Consider the following 26,411-nt stretch of genomic DNA (forward strand, 5'->3'; position numbering starts at 1 on the left):
TTCATAAAAGCCATGTTAATTAATATTAATTATACTATCAATTTTTTGTGTTTTAAAAGGGAATCCTGTATAAGTTTTTCCATGATTATATTTATGGTGTCCCAATACAGTGTTGTGTATGTACACAATATTCATACATGCATCATGTCATCATACAGTGTAACTTCATTGTCATTAGTATGTAGGACTAAGGAAAAAATTTGGCCCAAGTCTCTGTGCATAATATTTTGTTCATCTGATGTTTTCTGAGAAATAAATCCAGGCAATAGGAAACTGATTCAGAAAAGGACATCACATGCATTTTAGATTAGGTGTTTATTTTTAAGTATAAGGGCTGAACAACCTGTCCTTTTAATTAATGTACATTGCTGGAATCTAACAATAACTAAATGATGATCGTGTTAATGGAAACACTGCTTTTTTATTTTCTAACTATTAGAACTGACTCTTCCCTGTCTTTTGAATTATAATTACCTACACTTACACTGCCTGAGATTGATGTAAATATAAACTACTTTAATTCTAATACTGAAAAATATGAGTTGAGTTAGGCAGGAAGGTGACATTCATATATTTCCTAAGACCCACAGAGTCAAAGCTATCATAGTGTTTCAGTTGTGCTTTGTTTTCTATTTTAATGGAGCATTTAATTTTGTCTCCAGTTCCCTGTCTTCATGTCTCTGAGACACTTGGTACTCTGAGGACATGGAAAGGCTCTGCGCTGGTAGTGGAACTAAAGTCCACTCCAGACGCTCAGAACAGGAAATCAAACTGACACTATGTGCTGGCTTCACATGCACCCAAACCACTCTCATCACAGGAAACAGCGTAAGGACTTCACTGTGATGTAGCTTTGACCACTAACACCTCAGTTTTCAAATAGCCTCTTCTCTCTTCTTGGGACTCAGCTTTTTGACGTGCTGTGCTTCACCGAACTAACAGATGCAGAAACTGAAGCTCTTTGCAAAGAAATGAAAGAATGGATGAAAAGGAACGGGTTCCTCTAAAACTGTGCAGCTGTATAGCAGCTAAGATAAACTTGCCATAGAAACTGTCCATAGGAAGTACCAAATATCCATTACACTGTTGCTTGTGGTAGAAAACTTCTTTCATCATGCTCAGAACTTCAGCATTTACAGCAGAACTGTGCACAGAGCACTGCAAACATTTCTCTTGTGTTCTTGGGGAACCTTCTCAAACTACTTCCATACGTGCAGCAACCAAAAGGTCACCAACATTCTTGGAGAATGTTTGTTTATCAGGAAGTTCAGGACACTGAAATTGCTTTGATGTAAAACTTGTGACTTTGACCCTTGCCATTCCGGGCTCGTGAAAGGGAAATACTGACATCTCTTTGGTAGCTAACATAACATCTAGAGAACGTACCCACCTTCCCTTCATGTCCAGATATTCTGGGTTCAACAACCTCAGGAGAATGCAGCCTGCGTGTAACAGAACTCTATCATTTCTATGCCTCTCCTGTATGAATTCAAACACAGAGTAGTAAAAAAGCCAAAATAAATCCAGCTATTTGGATCACGTGCACTCTCTGTAGTCAAAGGTAAGTCTTAGGGCAGGAGGAGAAAAAAATATCCAGGCTTACCTTGCAAAACCTTCAGTGCTGTCCTGACATGCTAATACCAGAAATATGTGGCAAACTGAAATGAAATCCCAGCAGTGTCTGGTGTCCTTATTGGAAAAACATATGCAACAAGCAGTACCTACTGGGATAGGAATCTGATAGGAACCAGTACGTTGGCCAAGGTCAGTTCTCCCCAGTCATTTTCAAAATCATAAAATAAACTGGACTCATGTGCAAGGGTGATATGGGCACCAGTACTGACAAAGGTGAAATTACGTGTCTCTATTCTCCCTAAATACCAGGGTATCTCACTGCTTGGATGAGAAATTGGCACATAGATGAAGAACAATATCTAATTATCAGCTTGAGAAAAACAGAAGTCAATGAAAAAAACACCCATTTTTAGCACTCAAACCTGCAGTTCAACATCCATTGACTGAAGACAAAACTCTGCTGATCAATTCAACCTGTGTTGCAATAGAATGTGATTAATTGGCATAAAGCTTTTAACTGAATGTGATTAATTGGCATAAAGCTTTTGGCAACAATGACAAATAATAATTCTGATAGCATCTCTTGAAGTAGGAAACTATCCCATACTGGCAGAGGGTGATCTGGCTTCAGCTATTCGTATTTTTCTCACACCTTGGCTGGACTGCAGCAGTAATATATACCTGCTCTCAAAGTCAATAATTAAAAAATCAGAACACCTGTATTGCAGCTTACCAGCAACACACTCCTGCAAATGCCTGGCCTTGAGTCTCTACACAGCCCAGACTTAACTGCAAAGATTTAACTCTTAATTATATTTAAAGTATCAGGCTGTAGTATCTAAGCCATCAGTTGCCTCAACCCAGAAATTTCTAGTCCAAGAAGGCATACGAAACAGGACTGGATCTGTACAGCAATGCATATCACACTACCTTTCATTTCAAGTTCACTCTGATCGCACCTACTCCACCATAAATACATAGCAATATATATGTGTAAGAAAATCCCTTCCGTAACAAGGCAGTCTCTTGAACATACTTGTTTCTTCATTTCGTATGCTAAAAAGCAGACCATGTCTGTCTTTCTTTGACCTAGAGTATGGCCCTTGGCAAGACCTTATTCCCTTTGACTTTGATGCAATAAGCTACTGATGAGTTGTTGACCTCTTCTGCTTTTATTAATGTAAAGAAAACCTGACAACAACCAGCTACTGCAAGCAGGCTCCAAATATTCTGCAGGAAAAAAATGCTTAGAATTTTACATTTCTTGAATAATTTCTTTAGTTTTTATAAAAATGGACTTCAGGAGTTTTCAAGCAGTTACACAGTCAAAAGTTTTGCAATCTGAAAGGAACATCCTTTTGCAAAACAAAATGCTTTTGAGCTACTACTGCAAAACACTTCACCATTTCTACATGCAAGATCTGGGAAGCTTTCTGGGTTTTACAGAGGGTTTGCTAAGAACCTGCAACAGCATCTGCAGCAGCTGATCGCCCACTTCCTACTTTATTGGTAACTTGCAGAGAGCTGTTCTCTGCTCGCTTCCCTAATGCGCATATTCATTTAGATACACACCGTGGTTTCAGGTTTCACAATTACGCTGCTCTGGAGCTGCACAGAGCAAGCAGGTAAACTTACATTACTGAAGCCCAGTGCTTTTGATTATGCTGTTTTCAGACAAACTGTGATGGCAGAGACACAAAGGTTGTTGGAGACACTGCTCACACCTTGAAAACAAAGGCCACAGAAAGTTTTTGATTTTTGCCCTCCTTGAGTCCAGACCCTACTTTAAGAAACACCTGAGTACAGTATTTTCCTAATTTTATTTTCTTCTCTTCTCCTCGTGTCTCCTGATTGTACTTCCAGTTAGATGGGCAAAGGTGCTTTTTCAGCTTTGTACAAAGGAAATCACCTTCAAAAAAAGGGAATTTTGGAGGAAAAGAGCAAACTGGAGACCTAGTACAGATCTCCATCCATTTTAAGACTACTTTGCTGATTGTTGCTCATATATCATGAACAGGATCAGAGCAGATGGAGAATTTGTCCTTTTTTAAGCAGAACTTCTCATTGATCTCAATTGGGAAATCTTTTTTCCAGAGCATATGCACAGGCTACCTCAAGGGTATTTCACGTAACACTTCACATCTATTCAATACCTTATAGTCTCAAAATGACATAGAGATGACATATTAAGTCCCAGACCGCATACCTGGTAGAAGTTTTTTTCCATTCTATGTGAGATTTGTATAGACAAACAGATGGAGGATAAACAACACCCGAAAGTGAGCTTCTGAATCTACATTTAAGGCTGACAGCTGAAAAATAACAAGGACACTTGTAATCTTACCCCCAGAAGAAAACCCATAGGTTTCATCCAAAGTACTATGGTACGTAAATGCTTACAGGACTGAGCCTAATGATGACTAAATGTGAGGTTAGAAATACAGGACGCTGGGCAGTCCTGAGTGGCATGAGGAAAATTATTTCAAACTACAGGTATGTAATCATACACAGAAGCCTATCCTTATCTAAAGGGGAACACAAAATTAATTTCTAGTTAAATTATATGTGAAACTTTTTAGTTGTCTGATGAAAAGCTGTAATGATTACTTCTTTTTAAAATAATAAATTTTATGAAACTGAGAAAGTTAATTTTATATTGCATAGTATATTTCATATGCAAGAAAAGAGAACAGCAATTTGAAGTATTTGGGGATGGAGGACATGTAAAATAGAAATAAAGAAAAATAGATCTTTGGTAAGTCATTTGTATTTGAAAGAGAAGTCAAAATAAAAATGTATACAATGATGCAAAGACAGGCAAAAGAAAATGTACTGGAAAAAAATACTTAGAGTATAACTATTGTCTTCCCAAATAAAAAAACTGATGAAGGGGCTGATAATTTCACAAACCTATTGTTCAATCTGAAAAAGAATTACATCATACATAGCATGCAGTTGAGTTAAAAATTAGTCATAGGAATATAAACACTGATCTATAAAACATCAGTTTATAGGAATATAAACACTGATCTATAAAACGTCAGTTTCACAAAAATTTCCATGTAACAAAGCCTAGCATTCAGATAGTGAGGATTTTCCTCTTCCGGATCTGCAACCAAGGAACATCATTGTTCCAAATGCATACATTTTAGGAGGGTTCAGTTTCACATGGAAACTGATTACCTCAGAAATGTTGATTAGCAAAACAAACATTTTATGATAAAATTACTTGTTAGTATACTATTTCAAAAGCTTCCTGACTTCCTTACAATGAAATACTTAATATTTTGTTTTTCTCTATTAGTACTGTATATTTACTTTAGCATTTAATAATTTAGATCAAAGCTTTCAGGAATGACTGGCTTTTCCTGTAATGAACTATCTGGATGGCAAACCTAGTCAACTTTTTAACTTGTGCACTGTTACCCATGTAATGCAACTATATGATGAAAATTAATTACAAGTTTTACTTCCTGTGAACTAAAATAGGTCTAGGAAATAAAAAGATGAAAATACTTGTTCCAGTATTGTATATATTTTGTCAAATTCAAACATTATGCAGGTTGCCTAGTTTTACATATGTGAACCACTAAGGGAATATTATTTAAAGGATATAGAGAAATTAAGACTTTCCAGCTCAAGGAGAAATGTCAGTATGTATCAAACTTCAAATATATGAAGAGTATATTCCAAACATTATTGTAATTACAGATCATATAATCATAGAATCGTTGGGTTGGAAAGGACCTTTAAGATCATTCAGTCAAACCATAACCTGCCCACTACTAAACCATGTCTCTAAGCACCTCATGAACCCTTTTTTTAAACACCTCCAGGGATGGTGACACCGCCACCTCCCTGCCCAGCCTGTTCCAAAGCTTGATAACCCTTTTAGTGAAGAAATTTCCCCTAACATCTGATCTAAACCTCACCTGATGCAACTTGAGGCCATTTCTTCTCATCCTATTGCTTGTTACCTGGGAGAAGAGGCTGACCCCCACCTCTCTACACCCTTCTTTCAGGTAGCTGTAGGGGACGATTAGGTCTCCACTCAGCCTCCTCTTCTCCAGGCTAAAAAAAACCCAGTTCCCTCAGCTGCTCCTCATAATTCTTGTGCTCCAGACACCTCACCACCCTCATTGCTCTTCTTTGGACATGCTCCAGTGCCTCTATGTCCTTCTTGTTGTGAGGGGCTCGAAACTCAACATAGAATTCTATATGCGGCCTCACCAGTGCTGAGTACAGGGGCAGGATCACTGCCCTAGTCCTGCTGGCCCCACTCTTTCTGATACAGGCCAGGATGCCATTGGCCTTCTTGGCCCACTGGGCATGCTGCTGGCTCATGCTCTGCTGGCTGTCAAGCAACACCCCCAGGTCCTTTTCCACTGGGCAGCTTTTCCAGTCACCCTTCCCCAAGCCTGCAGCGTTGCAGGGAGTTGTTGTGACACAAGTGCAGGACCTGGCACTTGACCTTGTTGAACCTCATACAGTTGACTGTCTCTAGCAGTTTCCTTGCTATCATCTTCCATTATAAAGTCATAGATGTCTCTTTTTTTTTTCCTCCTTCTATATCCTCCTTTCTAACTAATGTTCTCAACACTCCTTCACAAAGACTCCTTTTCTATGTGGTGTGAGCCCAAAGACATTATATTAAACCTATCCAACACCGACCCTGCTGAAGGATGTACACTGGGTTCTAATACAACATAATATGTCTTGTGTTTCATTCTGTCCTTTGCAGAAGTCCAGACCTATTAAGAGAATATGTTTGGTATATACTCTGATTTGAAGCAAAAGTGGCCTCAAAACATTCAAACTAAATATCAACATGCATTTGGAATTGCTGCTGATTGTTTAGGCTTACTTGACGGAATTAACAGGTGCATTCACATGATTTATCTTCAGAGCCCTAAATTCTGCATCTTAGATTCTGAAGCCTCTGCTCAGAGGTAATTATAGATGACCCAATGGGATTTTGTATAGTCAATTGTGGGAATGACTTTAGAATTTGTATGTAGACTGTACCAAGTGTACACATGAGCAAAACATATTTATATGCCCATATACAAAAACCCCATATCTTACTGTTAATTTCACTACAATCAGTTTATCTGTAAGGGAACAAGTGTGCCACACAAGGACTAGCAAACAAAATTGGAGATATTTAGGGGAAGATGTATGAATGTGCCAATTGTAGAAGCTATGACAATTCACAACTGAGAACTGTTCTTTAGTGGTTTATTGATGGATACATTTTTGTCCTTTTACTAAACGTATACATTAAGTTGATATTGCAGACCATTATAGCTAAGGAAGTAATCAAGGGCAATGAGTTTAAATACTGATTTGCAATGTTTTTTTTCTGTACTGTTGCTTCCTAATGCACAACAACTGCAAGTTGTATCCAGAACAGTCTTCTGCAGAGAAATATTAAATGTTGTTTTCCCTCAAGACTTATTTTATCAATAATTTAGATTAGATTTATCTATTTCCTTATGCAGATAAATAACATTTCTCATTCCTATTTCTATCAGCATGGTTGCACTAATTTTTCAATTGCAGTGACTTATCTTTTTCAGTGCTGTAAGCCATAATAGCAGTTTACTCTGTAGTCTTGTCCACGTATTTTGGCAGAATTACATGGAGAATCCTTCAGCAAATAAAGGTAATGCTTCAAAAACTTTTGCCTTCTTCAGTGTAGCAGGCTTTCCTCCATAGCATTGATATTCTTTGCTATGGAGGCACTTCAAAAAATCAGAAAAAAATTCTGTCTGAGTGAAGCAGACTGAAAGCATGTGTCCACTCTTTGCTTTTTGAAAAATTTAGTCTTACATGGATATTCTATGTTTATGATGAATGCAATTATAGCTGGAGAATGAAGATGTGAGAAAAAAGACTGAGGGAAATTTAATTCACTGGTCTTTTGCAGCTGACAGTTTGAACTATTGAAAGATGGCTGAATAAACAATATTAAAATTACAAAGGAATTCAAACTTGTTTTTTGAAACTGATATTATAGCAATCCCATGAGCAAGAGAGTTCCTTTGGGGTCAGACCCACACAGGTGATTCATTGCACTCGTACCGAACTATGTACAATGTGCGGGATTTTATACACTGCGGTGTGATTTTCATGATAAATGCACAACTTTGACTATATTTCAGCCGAGCATCATTCTTTAGTTCTAGAAACTTCAAAAACTGATTCTCCTGCTTCTAAGAGGTGTAAAATATTTCAGTATAATGCTGCAGAAATAAGAATCACTTGGGTCCTTTCACTTTCAGAGAGAGGAATGTCCTTACAGGAAAGCTGAAGAGATTTTACATTCATTTCCACTAAAAACTATGTACAAGTACTTGTCCAGATTTTGTAGTTGCTTTCAAGCAGATCCAGAAGAGTTACGTTCTTGGCATATCTGTGTGGTCATAATTTCAACTTCACTTCTATAGTTTTCAGGTAAATGTATGGGGGACCAATAATAATAAACATCAACATCATGAAATCTAATAAAAGACTGGGTAACAAGCCTTGAAGGTCTCCACATCACCACAACAGTCTCACTTCAGTACACTGTTGATGTATATCAAAATCCAGACATTATGTAACTATCATGCTATCCTGCAATTATAATTTTGATACTTTCTTGAGCTGTACATGGTTTTATGGCGTGCTATAGTTCACCTGTGCAAACAGAGGCATCACATCATTACACACAGCTACCCCCACCCCACCCTGAACAGAGTTGCTTGATATTATCACCTACTTTTAGTTTCATCTGTCTTAGAAACAGATGACTTGGCTCAAGTTATAATTCTTTCTATCCCTTTACACCTCAATACTGAGCTGTTGCATAACTTTATCCAATCTAGCACTGAGGTAAAAAAATAAAACGTACATTGACCTTTTAAGTCCAGATTCTGCAGTAAACAGCAGTGACATCCTGTGATTAAAAAAATCCCCTGTTCTTTGTAACTTTGGAAGCTGCTGTTTGCCACCAAGTGAAAGCAACAATTGTCTGGTTCTGTGGGGCTCTGAAAATACATTTAAGACATGTACCACTGTCAGGAGTGATGTTTAGTTGTTAATTACTTTGTGATAACTTTGACAATGCACCTCAAATTTTAATTCCTCCTTTCTCTCTGGTTGTCTTAGCCAACTCAAACAGCTGTCTCACTGCATGGGTACACAATCCATGGCAGAACAGAACCTCAACAAGGACATAGCCCAAATTATAAATTGTGAGAATTTTCTTATGTGTAATCTTTTCTTCTAGATTCAGTACAGTTTTCTTTCATTTCTTCCAGTACAGCTTAAAATACCCTCTCTACATGAAGCCCCAGTGCTGATAATTCATGAGGCACTCAGAGATGTTTAGAGCACTTGGTTCTCTGTGTCTTCATCTGAGTTTATGTGGGTGGCCATCTGTACATGTACTGAGGTCAGCCCAGGTGCAGTTCTCTGACAGCAACCGTACGGCTGTGGCCTCACATGGAAAGCTGTCACCAAAATGATGTTGCTTCTCTTATTTTTCTAACAAAGCCCTGTTTGCACATTGTTTATTATAAAACAGCATCGTTAGTATTATTATCTCACTGATTCTGAGCTGACATAAGTATGATCTCTCGGGCAAAATTGCTGTGATGGGACATGACACGGAAATTGACCAGAGTACATGTACTCACAGGCCCACACAGGAATTTGTCAAAGCCTGCCTTCACTGGAAAATAGTAATGGGTAAACAGTCAAACTTTTCAGCAAGACATTTGTGTCTACAGAAGTTTTATCAATAAAAGTTTTTCAGTACCAGGTGAAAATTTCTAATTCAAAGCAAGGCCAGCTCCAAAACAGCACCCCTTTGTGTTCATGCAGTCATAGTGGACAGTTTAAGTCCTTCTCCCACACATTACTATGACTACTGCATCAAAAGTAAGTCCTTCAGCCTCTAAGGCTTAAAGTTATTTCGTGTCCAGTGAATACTTTATTATGAAAAGCCAGTAAAGCAGCTTTGATGAGAAAGGATAGCAACCAAAGAAGAGGAGTGAATTGATACTTCTGAGAAAGCCGAGCTCGAACTCCTGGTTTAAATCAGGCAATATAAGGTTTTCTGCACCCCAGGCACGTGCCCCTAACACAGGTATAACAACTGCCATGTGTGGAGCTCTTCTTTCCTCAAAGGACAGCACAAAACCTTACTTTTGCTGTAATACAGACCAAGAGTCCCAAAGGTTAGATCTCAGAAAGCTTTGTTGGATGGAAAAAACATTTCCATTTGGTTGTTGTTCTTTTTAACTCAGCACCTGAATCACAGCAGCAAATCAAGTAACTCTGGCAAGCTGCTGTTTATCAGGACAAAGTAATAAGCAGGAAGAATTTGTGTTGTGGGGGTGGCATCTTCCTGACATGACTGATTCTTGAAATGACAGTTAAAAGAAAAAAGAATACAAGAATACAGTTCAGTTTAACTGCCTCTCCAAAGCAGGTAGGTTTTGTCATTCGAGTTTAATGTTCCAAGAAACCCAGCAGCAATGAAAAACTTTGTTGAGCTGAAAACAAGTTTGTTCGGGGTTCATTCTAGAACACCTGGTCTCTTCATCAGCACTCTTCTATGAGGAGTTCTGGCCACAAAGAAATGAGCTGCGTTAATTAAAGCCAAACAGAACATCAAAGTCTCTGTGCCAGCTCTACAGGGGAAGGCTGAAGCTCAGGGCCACTATGAACAGCTTCGTATTGATGTGGTTTTTAATCTTTTGGTCTTCCCATGACACAAAGACTGTGAAGTAGAGAAGTCAATGTCTGACCCTTCAGTTCTACGTAGTGTATTTTGCAAAATGTTTGGAGAACAACCTGTGCTACCACATTGGGCAGCTCCATCCTTAGCTCCTGTTCCCAGCGAGACTCATCCAGGCCAGTGGCTGCACTAGTGCTGGTTAGTGACAGCTGGAGATCCTCCTTCTAGCAACAGTTCTGGTATTATCTGTACAGTCACGTTCACAATATTATTTTTAAATGCATAGGATAAATATTTCTAACTCTCACTTTTAAAGAGAGGATGAAAAAATACTTCGCATCTATAACTGCATGGGTATCATAAAAAAAAAGACTAAACAACAATCAAACAAAATCATTCCTCCATTAATTACTTTAAAATAAACTAAAAAATGTGTTTTTGAAAAAATAATTGCAGTTTTGGATATTTCCAGCCTTTGTCAGGGCTTCTCAAAGTTCTAGTTAGCAAAGTTCTGTTTAATCAAAACATTTGCCAGTGTAATTTGCTGAAAATGCTGCCTTTCCATTTTGAGGCTGCTCTGGGCATTCAAGTAAAGCCTGAACAGTGCTCTATGGAGCACGGCCAGCTGCTCACTGTGTCGTAAAATGGCATATGTCATTTAAAGACATACACAAATTTACACTGTTTGAGAATCTGGCCCTGATCATGGATTTGTGAGAACATTTCCATAACTGTAGGGTAACACAGAAAAATCAGAATACAGCAGCTGACAAGAAAGCACGTGTTACTGATATGCTGCTAATTTTTGAGAGGAACTAACAATTACAGAATACATACTTGCGTTCACACTATGTATTTTTAGTGTGGCTTTTTATCTTCAGAGAAAAGTAAACTCTGAGATTTTTCATTTGGTCACAATGCCTTTGAATGTCTTCTGTCTCAGGAAGACCAGTCCTGTGTGCATTCAGAACTGCTGAAGCACATACCATACTGTAGTCTAAATATGGTAGGCACAAGGATAAATCTTGTACCCATTAAATGACATGAATGTACCTGAGGTACTGCACATACACAGTGTGGAGTTATTCAGAGCATCTGTATCAGCTACATTAAGCATCTAACTTCAACAAGATCGGAATAAAACCATTTGGCATCCCGCTTTCCTACTATCTACACTGATAATTTAGGAGTCCATGTTTGATCAGTTTAATTAAATCTAAGAGAGACTGTTAAGGCAGACTAACGTAAGTGAAATGCCCCTCATTACCAGAAATTACTTAGCTCTGTGTATCACCTGGCACAATTAGTTGCAGGACATCACTGGTAAAAATTACTTGAGCTAAAAATATACATGTGAGGATTGAATATATTCTCTGCTTCCTGAGATCAATACAGACAGCAGTGCATAAAGAAAAACGAAGAAACCCATAAGAAAAAACTCAAATGTTAACACAATAATAAATTTTTATTTCTGTCCTTGTTTCTCTCATGCATTGAGATCAAGAACAGCTTTCCTCTGGAACCAAAACTTTGATTTTAAAATGTGATCAGAATTTCTTATGCAATCATAGTTTTCCTAGTATCTGGTGCTATAAGAAAAAAAAAAAGAAAGCCTTTTCCAGCTACTATAAAACTTGTAAGAGAAATGTGTCAATTGACATCACCTATTCCAAGTGAAGTGACTAATTTTAACTTTTTAGAATTACCAAAGGGTGCTAAAAAGTTTTGGATGAAAACCTGAATCCAAAAGTTTGAAATATAGGTGATTTAGAGGAGAATTAAGGACATTCAGAACCTCCACAAAACTGATCTATCCCTCAAGGTGACAGTGGATTTCTGGGTCTAATTTAAAGAAACTACATTTTTACATGAGATTTTCAAGGGCACATTTTGAGTGCTTCAGAAACAGTGTATACTGTTGTACCAACTTGTCTTACGTTGTGAAAGGAAGCTGTTGAAGCAGAACTCTTTGCAGTAGTGGAATCACAGTAATTTCTTTTTTTTCACAGGACTTTCTGTCCTTCCAGATATTTCAAATGTATTTAAACAAGATCTCATAACAAACACAAGACCACCTCAAATTTTACAAAAAACTAATGACTAGCTTTTAATATTCATGCCTGGATTACAACCATCAGAAAGTTCAGAGGCTTATTTCTTCTCAAAAGTAGTGAGGCAGAGGGTCAGGTGCTACTAACTGCCACACTACTGAAATCATGCAAACCTACCAGAAAACACTAAGTCCAGGAGATGCTTTTAGAGTCTGGATTCACACCTGGGTATAAAATTGATGCAGCTACATGTGGGAACAGTAGATTCTGTAATTTTCCATAGTGTTCAACTTTCTAAGTAAACTTTAAAATATAGCAGCTTATAGGGTCACGCTATAATTAGTCCTTGTGAAAGGCAAAAAAAAATCGTTTCAGTGACCCTCAGGCTCTGCCCAGGAAGTTACTGTCAAGAACAAGACACAGGACAACAACATCTCATTTATAGGAACTCAGGACTTAAATGTCCATTGAGAAAAATACTTAAACTCCCTGACACAAGTTGTAGCTCTATCTAAGTAGTTTTGGAAAAAACCAAATAAATCCAATACAGAAAGGATTCATTCTACATTTTATCACTGAGGGAGTGAGAACACAATTTTAATTTCTGTTCTGTATAGAAGAGACACAAGCATAGGCTAAAGCTTTAAGAGGTCATCTGATGCACAAATCTTGTGTTATTTCTGAGCAGAAGTGGGGATTCCACCTGAAGTGAATCAGGTACTAAATGCACAAAAAAATCAAATACCCGAGAAAGCAAGAACAGAGAGGACTCACTGTCTTTGAGGCTGCTCTTTCGGAACCTCTCCAGGTCCACGCTGGGGGGTCTGCTGGGCTTCTGTGGGGGCTGGCCCAGCTTGAACAGTGGGGGCAAGGCTTTCCTCTTGGGGGTTCCTGAGCTCCTGTCCCCATCCACTTTCTCTTGTGATCCACCCAATGGCCTTCCTGCAGCTAGCGCTGTGTTCATCTTGTGGAGCTTGGGAAAAGAAGACATTGATTCTTCCTGGGTGATTTTGTTGAGAAAGATGTTTTTGGCCACGCTTATTCCTTTTTCTTCAGTCTTTTCCTCCACATTTTTGGGAGTGCCTTGAGATGAGCTGGACCAGTGGCCAGTAGGCTTCAGAGGCGTGCTAGAAAAATGACTGCCTGCAGCTTCTGCAGCACAGTTACTATTTTCATCCATTTCCTTTGCTGTTTTAAATGAGTGTATATTTGGTCTAAGGCCTGACAGTCCTTTTTGCAGAAAAACATTTTTATTAGGAGTGTCTTCGCTGTGGGAGACATCATGGTTTACAGAAGGTTTCTGTGCAAGAGGAGGTTTAAAGAAAGGAGACTTGGGCTCATTTTCTTGTATTGCAGACATGAACTTTTCCTTAACTCCAGTTATCTTTGAAAATGCTGGTTTTGCCTCACTCTCCTGTGGTGAAAAAGTTGAGTTTGGTTTTGTTCCCAGAGGACTTTTTTCTTTTCCATGTGGAGCAGAGTTAAGGAACTTATTTCCTGCAGGTTTTGGATACAGAGGCTTTGGTTCTTCTTTTGCCAAGTCAATGGTTTTGGTGGGGGTTTTAGTGCATCCAGCTTTTCCATCATTTTCTCTGTTAGTTGACTGAAGCTGAACCCCAAACCTTTGTGCCACTGGTTTCAAATATGGAAGCTTTGGATTCTTCTCTGTTTTATCATCAATTGAAGGCTTGACCCCCAGAGGAGGCTTAGGATGAACAGGTTTGTGAAGGGTACTGGGTCCTGGAGAAGCTGCATTTCCTTGACTTGTGAATTTCTCAAGTGCTGCTTTCCTTGTCTGTAATCCCGTATGGATAGGTTGTCCTGGGCTTTTGAAGGGTCGACTGCTACCAGAAACATCCTCTGTGGGGCTGTTACCTGCGTTAAACTTCGCCATGAGTGACTTCACATCTGTCTTTCCATCCTATAAACATAAAGAAGAGAAAAAGAAAGAGCACCAATGAGAAAGTCTCCGTTGCAGTGTTCACACATACTGTACTTTAAAGAGTTTCCTGGTCTGAGGCTTGTAGTACTGCTGATTGGCTGTGGAGATATTGCAGCACATCTTCCTGTAGGGTTAGAGAAGCTGAGCATTTTGTTATGCCCTTGCTGTGTTTATATAATAGTTTAAAATTTTCAGTGCAGGTACTGCCTTTAGAGAGTGGTCATGCAGATTCTTTTGGGTATACTATAATTTCTGCTTATTTCTGGAATTGGGAACTGAAGACCTAATAAATATAAGAAAATACATTCTACTTTAAAATCAATGTATCCCTAAAAAATTAGTGTCCTGTGGTGAGAAGCATAGACTGTACTAGAACCTGAATTATGCACCAGACTAGAGTTATTCCTGCCAGCTCTTTGGAGAACTGCAAGGTCCTTTGTGAAAACAGAAATTCTTCTGGTTTGAGGGGTATGTGTTAGTTTTTCTTTCCCTTCTCAGCAATTTTCTTCCCTGCTGCTACCCCCACCCTGCTTTGTCCTTGTTTCTCTTCTTCATTTTGTATCAGAAAAAAACTCTGTATGTGGGTGGAAAATGAAAATATGTGGAATACAATAGGAAGAAATTACAATTACTACACCCAGATACTGTCAAATATACTTAACATCTTGTGGAGAAAAATAAAAAAGTTGAACAATTCCGAGTGGACAAAACCCAGCTTAATTTGGAAAAGTTTTAATCACTCAGCCCTCTTCAGTACCTTTCAGGACCAGTCTTCAATACGGACTGAGAGCAAAAGCTCGATACAGTTGAATGTGGTACACTTACAACGCAGTGAAGGATGGGGGCAAAGGGGAGTGAGCTGGTCCCACTGCACTGGACTGGGGCTACCCTTGGGTTACAGGAGCCCTCTGCAGCGAAGAGTCCTTTCCCAGCCAGCAGAGGCAGCAGGAGTGCAGCTACAGCAGATATGCTGGTGGATCTGATCCACAACTTGTTTAGTGGGGTCTGTTTCGTGTGAGGAAGGTAAAATTTAAGATAATTGGTATAAAGCGGGGATGTTATAACTAGGAAGGGCTCTGAATAATTTGTTTGGAAACAAAGGAGTATCACCACAGAGCACAACAAAAGGAGTTTGAAAAAAATTTTAGAAAGGGCGTCAAGAATGAAATGTGTCTTCACTCAGTACAGTTCAGTGGATGCTCAGTAATTTTTTTTAGTTCATTAACAAAAGCTTCCAAACTGGTGTCTTCCTCCCTTTGCCTTCTATCTGATTGCATCACATTACAAGAGTTGCCCATTATGTTGGAATAGTTTTACCTGTGATTTATGCAACTTAAAGTTAACTTTCCCAGTCTTTCAATATCACCAAGAAATTCAGTCTTTCCAAACTGTTTGTTTTGTACTACAGTTACTTAAAATAAATGCAGCCAAAACAAGATAGATACTTATGAAACTTATCCTCAGACCACCATATTGTTATCTCTTTTGCACATATAGGAAAGGGAGGAAGTACACATTTACTATGGAGATTATCAGTTAAGCTATCTACTGCTGGTTCACAGATTTGCATTCACAAACATGCACAAGTACACTGCAGAGATATGTTTATGTGTCACTAATCATTCAAGATTTCTCTCACAATACTTTGCAAAGCACTGATTTTACCCACTTAAACAGAAACTTAAGGTGATTGCAATGCCAGAGAGAATAGCAAGGCCTTTAGTCTCTGATCTCTTTTGACTTGGTACAAATTCATGTTTGTTTTTCTTTAACTTCTATAACAAAAAGCTTTATATAACAAAAACTTTACCTCAGTGACTCAGGTCTTTAGAACTTAAAAATGACAATCTGATCAGTTGTTTGGTCAATTAATCAGCTTATTACTTTTGCAAGTTATAGCAATAAATTGATTCTTCCGCTACCTCTTCCATTTGAAATTTAAGAGAATGTATTGTGTCAAGATACAGTAATGTGAATGTTCTGGACAAGAAACATTCAGCATGTAGACGTTCTGGAAGATGGAAATGTGGGTCTAAAGAAACCTTTCTTATGTTATATGGTTTGTGAGAGGTTTTCTACATCTTTGCCATAGCTGCAAATTTGCTTTCAAATGCACAGAATCATTCACTGCTGCTATGTTAGGATTGTCAGTGGATTTCATTTAATAAATTTCTTCCCAGTACTGTGAACAAACCTTGCCCTCGTCATGCATCTCTTCAAGCTCCTGAGTATGTGGAAGGGTTTACAGTTAGCAATGTAGCCTCTCTCACTTACAGTAAGTGGCAAAGGTAACACTCCAAGAATCAGAAGAGATAATCCGTGTAATCTCTCTGCTTCTCTTTATAGTACATCAACAGTTCCTGCTTTCATAAGCAACGTTACACTAGAAGCCATACTGTGGATTCTAATGCACAACCTGACTGGGCAGGTAGAAAGATGGGGAACTGGGAAAAAGAGAGAATATTTTCTATCTTTTTTCTGTGGCCCTGCTCATAGAGTAAACCCCACAGTTTCTGTGTTTCCCTTCCCAGAAGCTATAGCAGTTATCTATTCCACTGCCACATATAATAGGCTCTAAATGATGAAATGGGAACTTGAAAAGATTCTGAAATGAGATTACGTTCACCCTACCCTCCCACCCTAAAGTACAAAGTGCCTTTGGAACAGAGGAGTCTCATGCAAGAAGTACTTGGGTTATTTCCTGAACTTTCTCTCTGTTAGGAAATTCTGTGCAAAATGTTGGACTTTTCAGCTGCTGATCTGAACTGGAAGCAGCACATAAGGTGCACACTAACATTTGCTTTGATATGAGGTGGCTGCATTATTGAAATGTGTTTGCTCAAATCTAGAACAATACCCAGGTTTTAGTTCCCATGCCATAGATTGATCAAGGAGATTTGTACACATAGTGCTTTCCCAGCCTTGTACTGCCTTCAACAAAGACTCACACAGATATCAAGATACGCTTGTACAGAATTCTTCCACAATACATCTTAATGGCACTTCAGTGTAAACAAGTGCAATTCTCCTTTATTTACAATATAACTGCACAATTCTGTACAGAAGTACAGTATAATGAGAACACAAGAAATATAAAGGCTCCAGCTGTATTATTCCAGAATTTACTGTGAATATTCCAGTTTCAACTAGCAGCCTGATCAAAAAACATTTGTCTTGTTTTGGTTTAAATATGCCTTCATTATTTACTTTCCAGTCTTGGTGAAGCCAAAAGACCATTTCACTTCCACTCTGCTCTCCTAAGACCCTATCTGGAGTACAGCTCTAGGGCCTCCAATGTAAGAAGGACATGGCAATTTGGAACCAGATGATCTTTAAGATCCCTTCCAACTCAAACCATCCTGTGATTCTCTCAGTCTCCTCATGGTTGCTCTTTCTTCAAAAAGCAACACTGGATCAGTGAAAGAAATAGCAGATGTGTGAGTATATGATCCTTAATTAAGCAAATGAAATATATGTAACTGATGCCTGTACAAGGAATTGTGTATTTTTTCAAAATATATGCAGATCTGATTTATAAAGGCAGAAACCCCATCTTTTAACCTCTCCTCTGTAACTTTTTCTTTTCTATTCCCAAGTGATAGGGTCTAAATAGGTCTTTTAAAAACTCATAATCTTTAACAGAATCAGGTGTTGATAAGTTTACTAGAAAGTAATGAAATAAAGATTATAAAACTGTTCCTTTAAGAAGTGTGTATACTTATGAATACTGTGACAGTGAAATAGTAACAGAAGGTGGTAGTGACTAAGGGAGTTGAACTATAACCCATGGACAAGATATAAGGAATAAGGAACTAAACAAAAAAGGCAAGGAAAATGGCATATGAAAGTTAGAAAGATACGGATCTGTAAATTATTTGGCAACATAAGGGCTTGATATAACTTCTACTGAAGTGAATGCATTTGAGAGAGTTCAGCTGCTTGCACAAGATAATAGTGCCACTCTGAATTAGTGATAAATTATTGCTATTTCATTTTCCAGACAGAGAGATTTCAGAATTATCTTTATGCAACTTTGTTGTTTCCAGAAGAGAGAAATAATTTCCAAGTTACCTTTCTTCCTCTTGGGTAGGTTATAATTACTAGCTAAAGACAACTCCCTCTAATAGTGAGTGCAGCTTTTGGAAAGTGGAGTTAAGATGTTGCAAGACTCTGTACCTATGAATGTAGGTAGTGGAAGTATGGAAAGAAGGCAGAAAGACAACACCTGCCCAAACAAAAAGACTTGCTAATACAGTGATTGGTATATAAGAGAAACAAGCACTCATCAGACACTAAATAATGAAGAGATAGGCTATTCTGCTGTCTGAGGTATTTTTGAAAGGCAGACTTCTAGGATGGAGAGGATAGACAGAAGCCTTAGGGATTCTCCAGTGAGAGGCTGACAGCCTCTATGTTATCCTAAGAGCATAGTTTCAAACATCCCTCTAACACCAGCAAGACAAGAACACTCATGAGAACATTTGGTTGTCAAAAGTAGACAAGACAGTGTTCCAGCCTGATCACGCTGTATTCTGTATTTTTTCCATTGTGCATTCCTCTACACTTTTTTTGTCCCTTTCTTGTCACTTTTTCTTATCTTTACCCAATCATAAGACCAACTACATCATATTGCAGGAACATGAGAGGACAATATAGTTCATCCGATCCAGGTGAGCTTGAGACCAGGACTACTGGAGGCACAGGGCTTGACCAGAACAGCCAGAATACATCCCAGCTTGGTCCCAGTCTACTGCTATCACAGCCTATGCGTGAGGCCAAAACATCTATCTGTGCATGGTATCTCTTCATCCTATGCCCTGATAAGTTCAAGACAAAGCTTCGTTTTTATTTTTCTTGCTTCTTTTTGGTACCTGTCTATGTCAAAATTAGAAAAACTATCAATTATTGGCAACTCAGTCTTCAACAGCAGAAGCCTGACAGCTTCAATTTACCACCAAGAACTTCTATTCAATAAAAACAGACTAACCAACATCCCTTTCTGCAAAAGGATTATGTTTTTTTAATCATGGCTATATAGAAGCACAAAGCTTCATTATACTGAATAATTTGGGGTTTAAAAATTATTTTTCTCATATGTTAATCAACAGCTTTCAGAATAATTTAAAATTTCTAGTGACTCTGCCCAGAAATGAAGCAGACAAATCCCTCTTCACTCAGAACCCTATTTTATATAGTGTATACAGTGACTCTCTTATGAACATCTTTGATTTGACACCAGTTATTCCACTAAAGCTAATGTAACAGCTCCAAGTCTTAAGAAGAAAAACCGAGTTTCTGCCACTGAAAAGTTCTTACCCTTAGTTTGAGAATTTCAAGATCCTGTATGATTTTAAAGGAAAATTTGTGCAGTTTTAAGAGATTGAGTACCATTCTGACTCACCACTGGAAAGAAAAATATTTTCCACAACCCACTACAAACAAAATGCATACACTGATATCTCAACCCAGAGTATGAATATGTTGTATTAAAAAAATACCCCACCCACAAATCAACCAGCCACATACAATGCAAAGGAATTACTAGGAAATTATTATTATTCAGAATGCAAACGTCACTTAAATTAGGACTGGTCTTAGGGAACCAAACACAAAACTTTGAGACAGAAAAGTCCATTTCGTCAGCCTGGCATCTTTTCAGCACAACTAATTGTAACTAAAACTACAATTAAAATCTCCAGTTACATGAGATTATATGGAATATCTTGTACTGATTCTATTTCTCCTGGAACTTTGCACATTTATTTCTAAAACAAACATGTACAACAATTTACCTGGATTCCCCAAAGCTCTCCAATATTTTGATACAGGCAGAAAAACTGTCTCCCTTAATGAGACAATCCGTGATTGTATCACCTTAACAGCCCAGTCTGTTTGCTAAGAGGAGTTCTGCTTCTCAGCAAGGGTTTGCATAAGAGTGTTGCTTGTGGGTTTCATTATCATGATCAGTAAAGAAAACTGCTCTCCTCAGGATATTAGGCAAGAAGTGGTGGGGGAAAAGGGAACTAAAATATGTTCAGACTGTTTGGCTGCTGCCATCAGCAGTATTCACCATGAGATATCTAAAAGTATTGCATTTACCCCAGAGCACGGAGTCCTGTGAAGCTATATTGGTGCGTAAAAGCTTGAGCCTTCACAGCATAATGGCTAATGAAACATGTGTAGTTATAACTGTAAGGACAAGAGTGAGCTGACCTCTTGCGTCATGAAGTCTAGGTCCCTGCTACCATCAAGAATCACTGCATACATTCCCACTCATCAAGTGTCAGCTAACGGGTTTGCTTGCTCCCACCTTTGCCAGCAGGATCTCAAGAGATTCTGCTGGCTAGTTTTGTAAAGCTTTTGCTATATGGAGATACTTTCTAAAAAAACTATGATCATATGTATCTTCTGCCTTTTTGCCTGTAAGTTCATTGCACAAATCAAAGACTTTGAAGGAAGATACAGGACAGGAAAACCAATATTGAGAAAATAAGCTTCACAAGAAATTCTAAGCCTGTGTTTGTGCTCAAGGTAAACTCAAACCATGAAGGTGGAACCCTCTACTAAATACAGCTCTGTGAAGTTACTGGAGCTCTGCACAGGGATGAGATTGCAGAAGAAAAGTTGTGTGTCTTTGAGCTTCATAAAAGGTTGTTTCACTCTTCCTCCTTGCCTATCACTTCTCCTTCTGCATGACTCTCTTAGTGTCTTTCGAAACATTTTTGGGTGTCAAAATACAGCATTAGAAGTGCTTGATATTTCCAGCTTAATTTTACAAAATCTTCTATCTCAGCTAGTTTAGAAGCTTATTAGCATGATGGATGGAGCTTATTTGAGTTGAAAACACTGCCACATGCTTTATACCTGCCATTCGCAAATTATATTTTTTTTGTTACATAACACAGCATTTTATATCTTAGTGGGAGAAATGTAGTTCTTTGTGCTATTCATTCTGCTAAACACTGTTCTTTATATAATTATATTTATTTGTAAAAATAAACAATCATCACCAATGATGAAACATTTATTATTAAGGCAGATTAGACTTTGTGACTGTTGCTATTCTACGTGGCAGTCTTCATGACTATTTTAAGCTGCTAAATGTAGCAATATAGTAATTTTGCTTGTGTAAACACTGCTGCAAGAGTTTGGGCACAGTATCAGCATTAGACAAATCATGCAATGATCAAAGAATGAGCTCATCTTTGCAACTTTGAATGCTAGACAGTTCTTGTTGTCTTCTCTTTCATCCAATACACAGAAATAAATATATCCCAAACTGATGGAATGCTGCTGAGAATATAAATTGCAACAAACACAATGAAAATAACCATTTATGCTGTGAAATTGCTGTGAAAGTTGCCCATCTGCAATATCTACCATATGCTTCATTTTATACTTTCAGGTGCAGCAGCTTCCTGGATCCCTTTTTTTTCCACTTCTTTCTGTGAAGGATGTTTGTGAGTGATTTGGGGGAACTGGCTATTTTTAGCTGAAGAAAGAATCTGAAGGTATTAATATTTTAAGGAACAAGATCTGCAAGTCTGAAAGCAGCTTATAGATATTTTGCCTTTTTTATTTTTCACAAAAACAACAGCAGTAACAGCAACAAAATCACAGCATGACATTCCAGCAAGACAAGAATATCAGTAGTGATAAAGCTTTCTCTGTGTAAACTGAAAGCAGCATCTAAATCCCAGAATAGCAATGGTGTGCTGCTGTTCCCACATGCAAATTTTATGACTGCAGCCTTAAGTATTTTTTTTTAATCAGAGCATTTATTCAACATTATGTTTCTATGTAGCTTCAGGAAAAGTGGCTGCTTAGGAATTAAATTTGTCAATAACAAGAGGAAAGAAAGAAGGGGAGAAAAAAAGCTTCTCTGATTTTCTCTGCCGTAAGTGCTAGTCCATCTTTTTAAGGTATCTTTCATCTACTGATGTTGTCCTGTGCTCTGAATTGGTTTGAAAGGTCAGGCACTCCCATCTGAACACCTCTGGCTTTCCAGTTCAATGCTCACAGAGAATATAATAATCAGAATCTTGTTACCTACACAGCTGTGTCAGTACCATTGTTGGAGCTTGTACAAACTGAAGTGACATGATACAAAACAAATATTTTTTTTCTTTCCATGTTGTTTTTAATGTGTTTGATTTTACTGATGTTAATCTATTTTGATCCCAAAACAGGTGAGACAGCGTAACAGAATTAGTGGGAGAAGAAAAATACAGAAATGTTTGGCTTCGGGAGGTAATTCTTAAACCATATAGACATAGGAAAAACAAGTACATGGTAGAGCACCTTTGGACAGGTGCATTAATATCATTAAACCAAGTTAGACAATCTCCTTGCTAAGTCAGAATAGTGTTGCTCTGTATATCTACAACATAGAACACACACAAATATGTGGAGTGCTCAGCAAGAGAAAGTCGATGTTAGCACAGTTTTTCACTGACACTTTTCTTCTGGTCTCCTCCTCACTCTCATGGGGTTTTTGCCTCCTGGTGGCAGACAAGGAGCAGCAGCAGAAATGACACGTCTCCATCGATAATCTCTTTAGTACATACTTGTATGGAGAGAGTTACAGTCTGTGTGGTTTCATGCTGCTCCTGGGGTATAACATTTCAAGTATGTGAACCTTGTCAGAGGGCAAGCCAAAGAGTTAGCAGGCCTGCTTAGCGAAAATTACCTGATTTTTGGTAAAAACTTGATATTCCTGAACACTGTCAGGAGCTTCTGCCTGCAATTGCTACAGCACACTATGAGAATGAATGTTTCTTGTAGTGTCTGTGTACCTTATCTCTGTGTCTGCAGAAAGGGCTAGGCTTCCTGAAAAATGAGCTGTTGTATTTCTACTGGGTTGCCATTTGAAGGTGGTTTTAGTATTTCTGATAGAAGGTTGACGTGGTCATAAGTGAATTAGCAGCATTCTCTTGTGTCTACTACATGCACTGTCACGCTCACAGGAACAACTGGGCTGTCTGGATACTGTTTGTGGAGAGCTGACATGCAGGGTTCCCTGAAAGCTCCTCAAGTCAATGTTGTGGCTCTTTTAAATTGTCATAATTCAATTCCTATAATCTTATAGCCATTGACTGTTATTACTTTATTTATATTTGTCTAAATAAGGAGTGCAGAAATCTGTTTCCACTATTTATATTCTATATACCTGAGAAAGGTAGAATTGGCTAATTCAAGAAAGAAGTCAAACAAGGCTGGCAGGGTCTCCTTATGCTGACTATGTTTTGTGAAAGACACATTTCTGTCATGAAGAAAAGCCTTGCTTAATCCAGAGCATCACAGTCAGGTGCATGTTAAAGTGCTGGTTTTCTGCTTGGGTGTATGTATTGTAATAAAAAAATCCTTCCACAGCGCAGTCCTTCCCATGGACGTCTAAAGCTGATGCAAAGTACCTGCCATGCAAAACAATCTTACACACAAAAAGCCAAAAGTCTTTAGTTTTTGTGACTTGACCTTAGCAGTGCTCTGTTGTCTCAAATCTTAAGCAATTCTTCTTTGAATGCAAAGCTTGTATTCAGGTAATTACTGTCATATTCCACCAAATTGCTCATCGTCAGTGCCCTGCACTCCCCTTCTCTATGCTCTGCCCGAGTGAGACCGCAGTGCTCCATGACATGACACAGGCTCTTCTCTGCCTCTTTTGCTACAAAGCTACCCATGCAGGGGTCCCAGATTAAGAGGCTGTGAATTAGGCTTTTTTCCCCTGCAAGCTGTGCAGTTTTTGCTGATATTAGTGCTCCTGGGTTTTTGTCTGCTTGTGTTCAGCAACAGGAGTTCAGGGGGAATTGAAAGCAGCACAGCAGCAGCAAACGCTCCAGACAGAACAAATGGGAACATCAGGTCTTCTCTAAATCCTCCACAGGCACCAGAAAACCCTCTTGAAAGTGCAGAGTTCACCACGGTGGTCAGGAGCCCTGATACAGACACAGCCCTGTGAAGCATGGGCTGAGCGGACTCGCAGAGCTTGCCGCAGCACTATCACCCCCCACATTCCATAGCTCATACCTCATTGAAAGCCACAGCTGATCACCAGTGGTAGCTTAATTATATTATTTAATGACCTAAGTTGCAGGTGATGTGCATGTAGCTGTGGTGGCTGAGTTTACAGCAAGTAACCCCCAGCCTGAGGCAATGGGGATGTAGAGAGGAGCTGGTGGCCATCTTGTCCAGGCAAGCAGGCAAGTGAGTGGTCTGTCTGGGTGGCTGCTAGAAGCTGTGTATGAGGGGAAATCAGTAGAGCTTAGGGTGAGAGGTAGGATGGAAGAGCACAGTAGGGCTAACAGATGCTAGGCACAAGCAGTTTGTATGGGGAATGGAGATCTGGCAGCTGGGGAGGGTGGGCAGCCTTCTGCTTGCCCTGATGTTGTGCTCCCTCAGCCCCCTTCACCCATGTCCCTCAGTAGTGACCATGTCTGTGCCTTGCCATCAGCTGATGGGGCCCTGACTAGCTCTGTGCCTCCCTGCTGGGGCTCAGACTGTCATGGAGGGACACAGGGCTGACTTGGGCCAGCACAAGCCTGAGACTGTGGGGGCAGCCATCTTAGCAGCTGCACTCAGTGGTGTCCTTGCACCCAAGGAGAGGGGAAGGAGCCCGTGCTGGGGGAAGGGGAGATTGTGGGGGAAGATGGGGAGCAAACAACTTTCACAAGGAAGAAATTGCTTCAGTTTTCTCCACATATACCCTTGTGTAAATGGTCGGGCAGGGGATTATCCAATGGTCTGGCTTCCCCCTTGGTATCTCCCCTAGCTGCCGATACCAGGAGGAAGAGGAAGTGGAAAAGCAAGAGGAACAGTTTTAGCAAAACACCCTTGACTTCCCTTTCTCCTCAACACGTCCTTCCCTGCATCTGCCTGGGAGGCAAAAAAATGTGCAAGAACATGCAAATACCTCACTAGGAGCTGTGCAGACCTTGTGGGAGTGAGAGAGAGAGGGGCATCTCTCTGGAAACCCCATGCTTTCCCACTCAAACTTAAACAACCACCTTTCCTGCCCTCTTGTACATTAAACCTCCATCAGCTCTTCAAGTCTTACCTGCTTTTAGTCTGGAGAAGCAAAACAGAAACCCATGTTTCCTAAAAAGCATCCCAGCTCCAGGCAAGGTCCTGCTTTCACTGCTTGCACTTCTGCACTAACTTACAGGGGTACAGAGGACTTACAGCTGATGTCTGTACCTCTTCAGGTACCACCTAGCTTGGTTATTGTGAATTTTCTCTAGAAAGTGAGTAGCAAAGGGCCTTTACCTTTCAAAATCTCCCCCTTAAGCCTCTGTAGAAAAAGTTTCAAATGAGAATAATTTAGGCTCTGTTCATGCCATATGATTTCTTACCAACAGCTAGTCAATGTTTTCCTTCTAAAAAGTGGAAGATAAGATCTACATTTGGTAGCTATTGTCCGAATCATACCAGAGGAGGTAAGGCTGCCTTTACTTTAAAAAGATATTTGCTTAAAAAAAATAAATTCAAAACCAGATATTAATGGTCAATTTTGATAAGTCAAGCAATTCCAGATAAAGTTAAGACAAAAAAGACTTTTAATGAAACACAATTGACATCTTTCTGTACTTTGTCCTCTCAGGAAACTACCTGTCACAAGTAGGATCAAATTTGAAAACAGCTGAAACAGAGAAAATGAAGGCTCAAGTTAAATTCTCACTTGTCATGAATCTTTCACCATTCCACCTCTGCACCCTTTAACTCTGCTTCTGTGATAATTAGTATTATTTAGTACAACTGCAGCTAATAATTTTAGAGTCTCTTCTCATGGTCTCAAATTAACTTTTTAATTACTATGTATGCTTTATTACAAGTATTTTTATATTCTAAAACATAAAGGGGGAAAAGCCAAGTTAAAATGAAAAAAATCAGTGCTTTACAGTTCAACCTGATTTATATGGTAGAAATTTTATCCATGATGCAATGAAACCTTCTTGGCTTATTTTGTCAAATTAGTTTTCCCAGGCAGTTATGCAGCTAAAAAGTGTGTATTTTTGTCTGTGTATCATTAACAGGTTTCAGAAAACAGATTATTACTTTCTCATGCACGTCCTGTTGATTCACTGAAGAGCTAGATAATAAAGGAAAGCTCTCTTCTGTC

At 38.9% G+C, this 26,411-nt stretch overlaps 1 protein-coding gene across 1 annotated transcript in view; it reads right to left on the reverse strand.

Annotated features, from left to right (window-relative positions):
* Positions 1-14,275, reverse strand: part of FYB (FYN binding protein) — a 42,399-nt gene extending 28,124 nt beyond the window's left edge. The window contains exon 1 of the mRNA XM_010185032.1: positions 13,129-14,275. Coding sequence (XP_010183334.1) covers positions 13,129-14,248 — 1,120 coding nt within the window. The 5' untranslated portion in view covers positions 14,249-14,275. The remainder of the gene's footprint in view (positions 1-13,128) is intronic.
* Between the last annotated feature and the right edge of the window lie 12,136 nt (positions 14,276-26,411).

This window comes from Mesitornis unicolor, unplaced genomic scaffold (assembly GCF_000695765.1).
Source record: "Mesitornis unicolor isolate BGI_N332 unplaced genomic scaffold, ASM69576v1 scaffold6915, whole genome shotgun sequence".
Lineage (NCBI taxonomy): Eukaryota > Metazoa > Chordata > Aves > Mesitornithiformes > Mesitornithidae > Mesitornis > Mesitornis unicolor.